The 12,039-nt window shown below is 37.1% G+C and overlaps 1 protein-coding gene across 1 annotated transcript in view; it reads left to right on the forward strand.

The window, feature by feature from the left end:
* The first annotated feature begins 7,491 nt into the window (after positions 1-7,491).
* The window catches only part of LOC112155417 (polypeptide N-acetylgalactosaminyltransferase 5), a 7,425-nt gene continuing 2,877 nt past the window's right edge, over positions 7,492-12,039 (forward strand). The window contains exons 1-6 of the mRNA XM_024287023.2: positions 7,492-8,762; positions 8,835-9,001; positions 9,978-10,097; positions 11,163-11,298; positions 11,367-11,486; positions 11,565-11,682. Coding sequence (XP_024142791.1) covers positions 7,873-8,762; positions 8,835-9,001; positions 9,978-10,097; positions 11,163-11,298; positions 11,367-11,486; positions 11,565-11,682 — 1,551 coding nt within the window. The 5' untranslated portion in view covers positions 7,492-7,872. The remainder of the gene's footprint in view (positions 8,763-8,834; positions 9,002-9,977; positions 10,098-11,162; positions 11,299-11,366; positions 11,487-11,564; positions 11,683-12,039) is intronic.

Here is a 12,039-nt window from a genome sequence, read left to right on the forward strand (position 1 = left end):
AGCACTCCGCTCAAATGTTCTGCTCACTGCCATTACAGCTGTGAAGTTTTCAGGAGGAATTATTGAAGGTACAAATGATCGCAGGAGAGACGGATTCGTCTGGAAGTCTGATAGCCGAATAAGGTATCTGAGATTTATCACGAAGGTTTTTGGGAGGCGAAACCTCTGCGGGATAATCACAGGCCGGGATCACGTCACAACACAAAGTTGGCGTTAATTTTCTGCTGAGCTATGCAATAACCTGAGAATTCTCTGTCATTTGCATACATTAAATGGCCTTCTTAGGTTTGGTTAAATGATCCGTTTCAGTCAAACACAACAGGCAAATTTAAATAATTTTGTGAAGGTCAAAATGGTGTCCAAAGCAAAAATTCTGTCATGTCTTGAAAGTGTACTTGACAGGGAAAACTTTACTACCTTAAAGACCCACTCCAATGGAAATTGAGGGTTATTTTTCTCACAATATGTAGTATAGAATTAAGATTAAAATTGTCTTTGTTCAAAGCATTGTATATCAGGACCAGATGAAAAAATCTTAGAAAAAGTTTGTATATAAACTACAATCAGGGAGCTCCTTGCTCTGCTCCATTCCCATACATCTTTTTGTAGACGACTAACTCCATGAACGTCTTTGTTTTCCTCGTCTGAGCTGGCATCCGGCTCAGAACTGCATGCTGGGTAGGCCCGATATTGCTCTGCATTTTTTTTTTTGCTCAGTTAAGGTTAGGTTGGGTTTGTGAGTGGCTGTAAAGTTATCGTCACATATCCCAAAAAATGACCGGGCTGCCACCGGAATGGAAGATTTTCAGCAAATGCGGCATTTGTAATCACCTGTTTGCACGGCGTGCGTTGGTCGCTGAAGTTTTAAGACTAGTTTTTAATTTGGCGCCGACCAGACAATTTTTCTCTAAAGGTTGACATCAGTCACTGTCATTTTAGGATAGAATGGTGGCAGTCCAGTGGCTCCTCTGCTACATGCTACATGGGACTTTAGCATCAGCTAGCAGGAGAGCATGTAAACAGAGGGATCATGGGAAAAGGGGGAAGGCTTTCTATGTTCCAACAATCTCGCTCACAATTTATAAGCAAAGTTCTAATGAACTCCTGCCGCTCTGCAGAAACTATGTCCTAGAAATTTTTTTTTTTTTTTTTTTTTTTGGGCTAATAACGACATAATCATAATTAAAAGACCATTGGAAAAGCTTTAAACCCTTTAACTGTCTGCTCAAGCAAATGGTGGGGTACATTTAGAAAACATGTTTTTAAAATATTGATAGTGTGATCCCTGAAGGGACATTAAAGAAAAAAAAAATGAAAATAAAATAATTTTTTTCCCGAAAATTGAAGTAAAATTATATATACATTTCTGGTTACTAACTGGTGCGCACCAGGTAGTAACTTTTACAGAACCCCTATGTAATTTATTTGAATTTTTTTTTCTTTTTTTAAGCTTTGATGTCCCTTTAGTGGCAATAAGCAGCAGTTAGTTAAAGGGTTAAAATAGATGATTTAATAGGGACTTTTTGATGCAGAACAACAAAAACCCATAAAAACAACCGCTCCAAGCGAAGGATTTTACGTGGAAGACATGCCAAATATTTTCCTCGTTTCTGCTTTCTGAGTTCTTACGCAATATTTCCATTGTTAGAGATGCACACGCTGAACTTCAGAAATCATTCTTCCTCTGTCATTTTGCATTTCTTCAGAGGAAGAATAGAGTGACAGCTTGTCCACAAACCAACAGCAGCCTTACTTGGAACAGGTATATCCACCTCTTTACAGTGATAGAGCAGCTCTGATGGCTCCTTTATTATGGAAAATTATTTTAAACAGCATAAAACCGCAGGCTCATTTTTTCCCATGTTTCTGCCACTATCACTCTAGCTATTGATAAGATGTCTAAATTTATTGCAGAATAATTCTGCAGGAAAAGAGATAAAAGGTTGCTGAATAAAATATGAGGCGAAGGCTGTAAATTGTCGCAATGCATATCATTTCATTCAAATGTAGGACGCAATTACCATCTGCTACACTCATCAGTCCCCTCCTTTATGACTTAATTATATGTTTAATGCTATCAGATCAAGGAAAGGGCAAAACAGATGAATGAGAAAGAAAGAGGAAAGATTCCGCAACAAGACAAAAGACAGATGAAAAGTAACATAAAGGGATGGAATTGATTTCATTCACCAGGAAATAGAAAAAGTTAATTTAGATACTATGTTCCCTCATCTCCTGTGCCTTTGTAAGATAATAAACCCAGCATGTTGCCAATAGGTCCCATGGCAGTCAAACAAAAGGAGTCAAGTTCCTCAAAACTGAAAGTCTTCCTGCGTTCTTTTCAGAAGGTGAATAATTCTAATAATATGGGATAATCTGGACTCCAAAATAATTCATCTTAAAATAAGTCATTAGGTGAAATTACTGCTTTGATCATTTGCATCTCTCATTTTTGCAAAGTTTATAACATTTTAATCTTCTGGTTTCTGCGTTGGTTTATCACATTATGGATATATATATATATATTCTTTCTAAATGAAGCTGCACAATGCACAAACTTTTTGTTTGGATGCAAATCTTGTACGTCAGTGAGCACAAAGAAAACCGGGGTTGTCCAAATTGCTGTGGGGTGAAAAGCTCGCCAGTGGGCATCGCAGGTGCCAGCGGGCACGGGCCTAACTGTGTACCTTTGGCCAGAACTCATTATAGGGTGACATTTAGGATTGCTGCTGTCCGTGCCAAGTCAGCCCTCTGGATTGAGACAAATTATGTAGTTATTTTTTTATGTCAGACATTAAGTCATATCCAGTGGGAGCCAAATCTGTATCACCTTCATGTCACCTGAAAAAGAAGGGAGGGAAATAAAGATAACTCAGGTTTCTTGAGGTGTGGTACAAAACCAAAAAATATATATATATACTGAATAGGCTAAAAAAATGATTTTAGGATATTTTTCTTGGGGGAAAAGTTGTTAGTTTTCAAATAATATCCATAACTTTTTAAGAAATTTACAGATTCAACTCTTTTTTTGTCTTGAAACAAACAAAAAAATCATTCAAATCTAAATACTCCAAGATTTTTAAAAAGTGATTGGATTTTATTCAACCAACTCAAAAATTTTACTTGAGATTCATGCAAAAATTATTTATATTTTGCCCTTAAATCTACTCATAGAATTGTTAAATATAAAAGATAAATGTCTATTTTTTGGATCATCATAAAATGTAACAAACATATTTTGCTGAAGTATTCAGTTTAATTTTTAAGCTTTCTATACATGGTCATATGCATTTGCTAAAAGTACATTAATATCTGTTTTTTTTCCTCCTTTTTTTGCATTTTTCCTCATGAGGCTTTGAAGATCCACGACATTAGTGCACAACCGAACAGAGCTAAAGCTCCATCTTGTGGAAAAACAAGAGAACAGCAACTTGAACATCTTCCAGGATCTCCCCCTCATTTTTTTAAAAAGTGGCTACAAGCACACATGCAAAACCTTCCAGAAGAAGCAGTGAGTGTAAAACGTGTTCACATTAAACTAGGCAATCATGAAATACGTGGTGTGTAAAACTATGAAACGTAAAAAAATCTTGCAATCAATGTTCCTGTTTGTCACATACAGCAACGATCTGAGAAGACATATTAACCAAAGGAAAGCATTAATTGACAGAAGCATAAAACACCTAAAGTGAAACAAAACTGTTTACCTTTTTTTGCATTATTGGCCAAATTACACATAATTACTCACTTGATGTATTTAGAGTGAATCTTTCAAATGATGCATATGCAGCTGATATTTTCTCCACAAATCCAAAGATGCAACAATAGGAAAGAAGCTGCAAGTTAATTGCTCAAAAGGTCTCACTGATGGGAACCATCTGTCAAAACAAGCTGTACATCCACTTATTCTAATCATAATTAATTCAATGGCTAACAAATTACATACATCATAGTTAGTACATGGGGAAAACTACCGCAGGAAGTGTTATGAAACAAATTAGCATTCACAATGAAAGAAAATTACATAAGATAACTAAATATTACACTCATTTCCACAAGCCATATTTCTTAATGAATTCTCTAATTAATTTAATTCATATAATGTGCATATTTAGAGTTTAAAATGTCAGTGGGTCAGACTTAACCATATTGTTCTTGGCTGGCTGTCTGTTTCAACAAGTGCCGTATTAGCACAACATGAGCTCCATGTAAATTACACAGACCCACTGCTGTAATTTTAATTCCAGGGTCTAATTAACACTTTTCTAGTATATTCAGCTTATGCTATGTGTGCTATTGTGGTTGAAAGTTTTCCAAAATGCTAAAATACTTGTTATTCATCAATTATGGTAAAAGAGGTATTATTTTGTCTTTACGGATCAAAAATACTCAGTATTCAGTTAATTTCACGGAACAAGCATATCAGTTTTCACAGGTTAAAGGAATTGACCCAGTTGTTAAGATTCTAATATCTGTTCTGTGTTTCCATATAAAGATTTTAAAACAAATGTAATTTTTATGTGGATTTTCCATTGATTATTGATATAAGTTTCATTGTCCTGTGTGGAGGAGGATGACTAAAATGGCTTTTGCTCTGAAAAGAGTACAGACATACCTTTTTCTAATTTACCCCAATAAATTAATTAAAAAAATACTAAAAAAATCGTCAGAACTACAAAACGAAGATTCTGTGAACACTTGAAAATGTTGTTAGATATCTATTAAATGAGTAAAAACCTTCTCACCAATGATTCCAAACTTTGGGGTGTTTTGATGCAGCAACCGAACACCTGTTTGTATTTTTATTCTCCCTGTTCTCTAATGAATATAGTTTCTGCTTTCTTGCATGTGATTCCGAACTCAAGATATAAATAAATAAATGAAAACCCACCCAAACTACTATATTATACCACTGAGAGAGCAAATGCAGAAATTGAATAAATGAATAAATTGACCAGTAAGCTTGCACGTGTGTTGCAATGCTCCGGGGCTATCCTGAGGCCAATCATTTAGCTAACACGCTAATGAAAGTGTGTGTAGTGCAGTTAAGGGCAGGCACCATGGGAGGTACCACTCCCCTCCCTGCTCATGTTGGGACTGTTAATAGGCTGGATGGAGCCACTGGTACTCCCAAGAGAGGCCCGCTGATGAAGAGGAAAACCTGTCGTTGCCTCCACTAATCACTGCCTAATGGCTCCAGAAACACACATTTTACAAATGTGACCGTACGTGTGTATCGGCTCACTGCAGAAACAACGCAGACTTAAGGATCCTGCATGGTAACATTGCTAAAGAGGAGGGTGCTGACCTCTTCCTCCTACCAATGTGCACGTATTTAAAAAACTGTTGGAGAAATATTCTGAAACAGCCCTCAATGTTTATTCTAAAAAGGCAGTTTTAGAGTTTGCAAACCACAAAGTGTCTAAAAACCTGCTGAAATTTAACTGACTTTGAGATTTTGACAAGCTATTTTTTGACTGATTGATTTAAAAGTCAATAGCTAAATCCAAAAAGCTCAATTTGTTTAATTATTTTGTAAAATTTGTCTCTAAAAACCACTGCATTGTTGATGTTTGCAAAGTTGCAATAATAAGATTTTTTATTCTTTTTTTGTCTTTCAAAATAAAACGATTGGTTAAAGTATTATCAAAAAACACTTAATTTTAGCTTTTGTGAAAAGTGACCCCTTATCAGTGTAAGTTGAGCTACAACAGAAAAAAGTACAATTTCAAGTATGATTGCAAGAAACTCACTTATGTTCAAGGTTGATATGAGTTTTATCAGCACACTTAACAACTGACACAAGAGCTTCAAGGATCCTGTGTTTTCAACCTATAACAACGTCCTTCTTCAAACGAGTCAAGCATTTTGCTAACAAATTCAGTTTTAAGTTAAGCCTTTATAGTTAATTATTCTAAGATTTATTTTAAAAAAATATTGGTACCTCATTGTGAAAGATAAATAGGAAAATTTAGGCTCTTTGAATTTTGTTAAAAGCTCATTTTAAAATGCGCTTGTTACTTTATTGTAAGGTTGAATAGTTTTAACCCTGTTTAAAAAATGTGAAGTAACAAAGTCAGTGATGTGAAAACAAATATTTAATATCAAATTAATCTAAGCCACAAATTTATCAAGAGATAATAAAGTAAATTTGTGTTTCTGTACTGGAATGGTGGATTAAATTGGAAAGGAGATGATGGTTTTGGCTTTTGTGTGACATTTATTTAAAAAAATTAAAAGACTAAAAACTAACTAATTTCAGCTTCAAACAGACAGTCTCTGATAAAGATTTCCAAGCAGTTATCCTACCCATGAAGCCACATGCAAAGTATGAGAAACCTCAATTAAAGACCAACAAATGCTAGTTTTGTTAAGTTAATACAGAACTGCTTCCAAACCTTAATCAATAAAGTATCAGAAACATGCCAAATAATTTTAGAGGAACACCAGCACTCAGATTTGTAATTACAGCCACATAAACCTAAAAACAGTCATTTCTATGTTGTTTGTGATTGTAAGCACACATGGGGTGTAGTCACTTGACACTTTTGAGAAACTCTTTAGTTTTGATAACAATATTAAAGATTTCACTGAGATAAGACAAGCTGTATTGTGTTTACTAATGTGTTACTAGTGACTGAAATATAGAACACAGTCAAAAATAGGGGAAAAGGTGAAATAAATTTAAAGAAAAACCTCTAATTCTTCAAGATACAACATATCTAACATTATAAATACAAAGTGAATAATGGTGTGACACAATGTAACTGTCACTGGCCTATGACAATTAGTCTTGTGATAGTAAGGGAGAATGCTTTTTCCTGTACTTGTATCAAAACAGGGTCATGAGGGTTGCTGGAGCCTATCCAGGCTATCACGGGCATTAAAAAAAAGGACATTATGTAGCCACACAAGGTAGACAATTACAATCTTACTTGTCAAGGAGATATTATGCACATAAAGGAGATGAAAACTCCACAGAGAGAAGACCCAGCTGGAACATTTTGCTATTTTTATAATATAATCAGCTGATCCGCACGCTCAGTTTGGTAGAGACTTTTACGCCAGATGCCGTTCCTTACACAACCTGAGCTGGAGACCGGCACAGGGAGGCCCAGCGAATAATAATAATATTAATAATAATATAATCATCATAATTATAGTATTTCGTTTGCTTGAAAGGGGAGAGTGAAAGTTAAAGAAAAAAAAACCAAATGAATACATTCATGCGGTTGAAAAAGCCAGAATTAGCCAAATAATTCCCTTTATAAGTACTTCACAAAAAAATATACATATTTATAAGGAGTTTAAACATATCTTAGAATGTTTTTTAGACTGATAAAGAAGGAGGTGATCTCATGTTCTGTCCCATAACGTTCATACAAATAAAGAAAGAAAAATGACGAAGGAATTAAAAACAAGTTTTATTTTGAAGGTGTGCTTTGGCACTTCCTGTTTGATACTAGTTTTTCCTGCTTTGCGACAGTCACCCTTCCAGCCAATCAGATTACAGAGAAACTGGAAGTAGGCAACTACTACGCACTCATACAAAAGTGACTCTGGGGTAAAGTTTTTGAGTGAAAGCAACTTTATCAACCCTATTTTGACGGGTTTTCCGGCTGAGCGACATTGTTTTCTTCGATTCTGGCGCGATGGTTCTGAGTGAGTGGACTTGACCGAAGCGACAGCGTTTGAAAAACTTGTATTTTTGTGCCTCAATGATATCCGGATAACAACCGTCGTTGCTGCATAAACATTCGTGGCTAGCATGCCACGCAAGCAGCTGGAAAATGTTTCGTTTGGAGTCACCTGTGGCCCGTTTCCGTCGAAGTTTCTGACATATTTCTGCTGACTTGACTCTTGACTCTCGACATGAGACTCATGAAGCTGAGGAGATACCTGCGGGGGAGTGGGAGGGTGCTGGTTTTTGTGTTTGCTGCTTCTATCATTTGGCTGCTGTTTGACATGGCTGCACTGAGAGTGTCAATAGACGACGTGAACAGTCACATCCTGAAGGAGCGCATGTTCAGGGACAGAGAAGTGAGAAGGCAGCGGGTCAGAGTCACCCCAAATGTGAGAATGGACTTCAGACACCCGGTTCAGAGGCTGGACTCTGCAGCTGCTCGTGACAGGGACAGACCACTAGCCTCAGATGTGTACAGAGAGGGAGGTAAAAGAGGACAAAAAGTGAATTGGAGACAAGTAGATAATGATCTTAAGAGTGACAACTTTAAATCTGTGGCTCCTCAACACAAACCTGTTAATAATGGTGTCATATCTAAGCAGGATGCTCCCGGAAAGAAAAAGGTACTAAATTTGGACTTTGGTGTTGCCGTAGCCAATGCAAGTCAAATACAAGCAAATAAAATTAATTTAGAGGAGAGTGTTGCAAAACTTGCGAAAAATGAAACAAAATCCATCAAGTTGGAGTCCAAAGACATACTTCCTTCCAAAGTAAAGTCTCACCAAGAACCCAACAAGGATCCAAATGAGGAAAAGGAACCACTCAAACCAACAGCCGACCTTAGAATGGGAAATATCGCCACTGCAGTCAGAAAATCAGGTGTCCACAAAGTGCTCTCTCTGGATGTGACGCACGCTCCCCGAGATCCAAATGCGGTGGGCCAGTTTGGTCGAGGAGTGATCCTTCCCAGTAGTGAGGATGGCGAGGTGAGGAGGAGGTGGGATGAAGGTCATTTTAATGTCTACCTCAGCGATCAGATCCCAGTGGACCGTGCCATTCCTGACACCAGGCCGGAAGTGTGAGTTGTGTCATTTCTCATGTCTCGTGTGGTGCGGCCTTCGCGTCTGAAGTGTCTGTTTGTCGTTTTCAGATGTTCGCAGGCTGTTGTCCACGACGACTTGCCTTCCACCAGTGTCATTTTCTGCTTTGTGGATGAGGTGTGGTCCACTCTCCTGCGCTCCGTGCACAGTGTGCTGAACAGATCTCCACCACATCTCCTCAAGGAAATCATCCTAGTGGATGATTTCAGTACTAAAGGTAAAAATGTAAATCTCCAGGTCTCGATGGTGGATCTCCTGCTGATTTTCTTGAAATCCTGCCTTGTCTGCCACTGATTACCTGCATCAAGTGTGTTTAGCCAATAAGGAATTTCAATGGCAGCTATGTTGGAAACATGTTGCATGCTGGCCCTCGAGTACGGTGGTCGACACAGCTCACATATATATGCAAGAGACACAACGTCAAAAGTGGAAGCACGACGAAAAAAGCCAAAACACAACAGAAATGATTAACAGATTTTTTTTTTAAGTTTCATCTAGTTTCAAGCTATTGGCACTTTAGTAGTTTGAAACTTCGAGCATTAACCCGAGAGTGGATACATATTAATTAAACTATGGGGATCTTTTTGTTATTCTTGTGTTGTGGCTTTTGTCGTTGTGTCTTTTGCATTAATGTGAGCCTTGTCGGCCACCGTACTTGTGGCTTGGATTCTGAGACCCATATCCAAAATAACACACTTTTTTGTTTTAAATCTTGGTAATTTATAAAGTTTGAAATAAAAAAAATCAAGATTTCTATCATTTGATGGGGTGTCACTTATACAGACCCATTCCAAGGAAAATTGTACTTATGGTGTTTTTTTTAGCTTATTTATTTTTAAATGATTGAGGATAAAAGAAAGTTACACCTAAAATTTAATGTAGAAATATTTCTTTATTCAAATGAATCACGATCAGATGTTAAAAATGCCTTTTGAAAAAGCTTTTTTGAGACGTAGAACAAACGTGCGGTCCTCAAACTCTCTGCTGCGCTCCATTCCGATGGATCCACTTGTAGACGACTCGATCCATGTATGTCTTCGTTTTCCTATGTAAACACAGATGTCTCAGTTATGAATTACGGGGAAGTCTTTACCAACTGTCCCGCCCACAACTCAGAGACAAATTTCTGATGAGCATCTTGTGTTGGCGAGTCTAACGACAGTTGCCTTAATGTTTACTTTTACTCCTCTTAGATTACCTCAAAGAGCCGCTGGATAAATACATGTCCCAATTTCCCAAAGTGCGAATCGTTCGCCTGAAAGAGCGTCAGGGCCTGATCCGGGCCAGGTTAGCTGGAGCTGCTGTTGCCAAAGGTAAATACGATGAATCATGTTTCGCTTAAATCCTTCTCTGATCTCTCCAGTGTTGCATGTTGCTCTAACACAACTGTTTGAATAGTGTTTGAGTCACTCTAGTGTGTGTTGCTGCAATGCATTGTTTGGACTGAGTTTAATGGAGGCCAGTATATTAGCTGTTCAAGTCATAAAGTCAGACTGTAAAGCCATGCACTCACCAGATGTTAGATGGTGTGAGTGGAGTTCTAGACCTGAAACAGACAGACAGGAGCGCTCATTTATAGCTGAACTAGAAGAAAAGATGTTGGTTTAATCTACATTTTTGAAAGAAATCAGAATGAAAGTTAGATGGAATGTAAATATTTAGGACAAACAAACCAGTTTAGCAGAATCTCCTGTGTGAAGCTGCAGAAACCGTCTGCTTTGGAGCTAAAACAATACATGTTTCACTTCAGAATGTCCATATTTCTCCAATATCTCCATAAAAAGTTGTTACTTATTCTCGTTCACTTTTTTTTTGAAAGAAACATTTTTCCACTTAAATCCTATGTTGCTTAGCTTAAAAAATAATTTTGTTTTTAAACTTTAACTTCAAATGAATTTAGATTTTTTTTCCTAAAATGCTGAAGAAAGTTTCAGCAGCTTTTGCGTCTTGAAACTCTGCAGTGATCCATGTGTCGCTCTGGGCTTCAGGGAGAGAATGAAGCATGTCACATCGGGTCAGAACGGGTTAACAGCTGATGCTATTTCATCTGGCATGCCCTTTGAGTTATTTCCTCCAGAAATGTCTTGCTTGCATGTATGGAATGCTTTATAATGATACCATGAAGAAAATTACATACAGGCTATAGCCGTATGTCTTTTAGGTTAAAGAGCATTCCTGCTGTCCTCACTTTTTTTTTCTTGCCCTTAAAAAAGTAATTTCAAAAAGGAAACTTGTTCATCCAAGCCAAAAAACTATAAATATAATCTTTTTTAAATAGTAAAATAACTAACCAGTAAGTTTGTTTTTGTTGTTTCCTTTTTTTTTTTTACAATAAAAAGTAGATTTGAAATAATATTCGTTTCTTTTCTCCAACAAAGGTGAGGTTCTTACCTTCCTGGACTCACATATTGAGTGCAACGTGGGCTGGTTGGAGCCCCTCTTGGAGAGAATTTACCTGGATCGCAGGAAGGTTCCCTGTCCCGTTATTGAGGTCATCAACGACAAGGACATGAGGTGAAGGAGCGATGGAAGAGCAATGCTCAATGTAGAGTAAATCTTAATAACTGTTTTCCTCCACATAGTTATATGCTGATTGACAACTTCCAACGAGGTATTTTCAAATGGCCTTTGGTGTTTGGCTGGAACGCGCTCTCTGAGGACTACATCAGGAAACACAACATGACAGTTTCAGATCCCATCAGGTACTTTCATCTACACATCCTTGTGTGCATTAATGAAGTTCTGCCTAAAAGTCTTTATTTTTTTATTTTTTTTTAAAGGTGTCCAGTTATGGCTGGAGGACTTTTTTCTATTGACAAAAATTACTTCTATGAGCTTGGTACCTATGACTCTGGTCTGGATGTGTGGGGTGGAGAGAACATGGAGATTTCATTTAAGGTATTTCTACTCTATTTGTGACTCTAATCCTTCTGCTATTTAAGACCCACTCCGATGAAAATAGTGTTTATTAACACGTTCCTGTGACATTTTTGGATATAAATTAAGAAAATGTAGCTAAAAATTGCATTTCTGTGTTTTTCTCTATTTAAATGACTCTGTAACAGAAGAAATGATGCAGTTTAAAGGGTAACCAAACCCTAAATCAATGTTTTTTGGCTGCTGACCTCTATATATGGAGTTTTAAAAGTGTTGGTCATTTTGACAAATAAAATAAATGTTTAATTCTTGTAAATATAGTCAGTGCTTTAAGTGGGCCGGTGCGCTCCGGTGCTGAGCACCGGGACTTCTTAAAAT

Source organism: Oryzias melastigma, linkage group LG21 (assembly GCF_002922805.2).
Source record: "Oryzias melastigma strain HK-1 linkage group LG21, ASM292280v2, whole genome shotgun sequence".
NCBI classification, from domain to species: domain Eukaryota; kingdom Metazoa; phylum Chordata; class Actinopteri; order Beloniformes; family Adrianichthyidae; genus Oryzias; species Oryzias melastigma.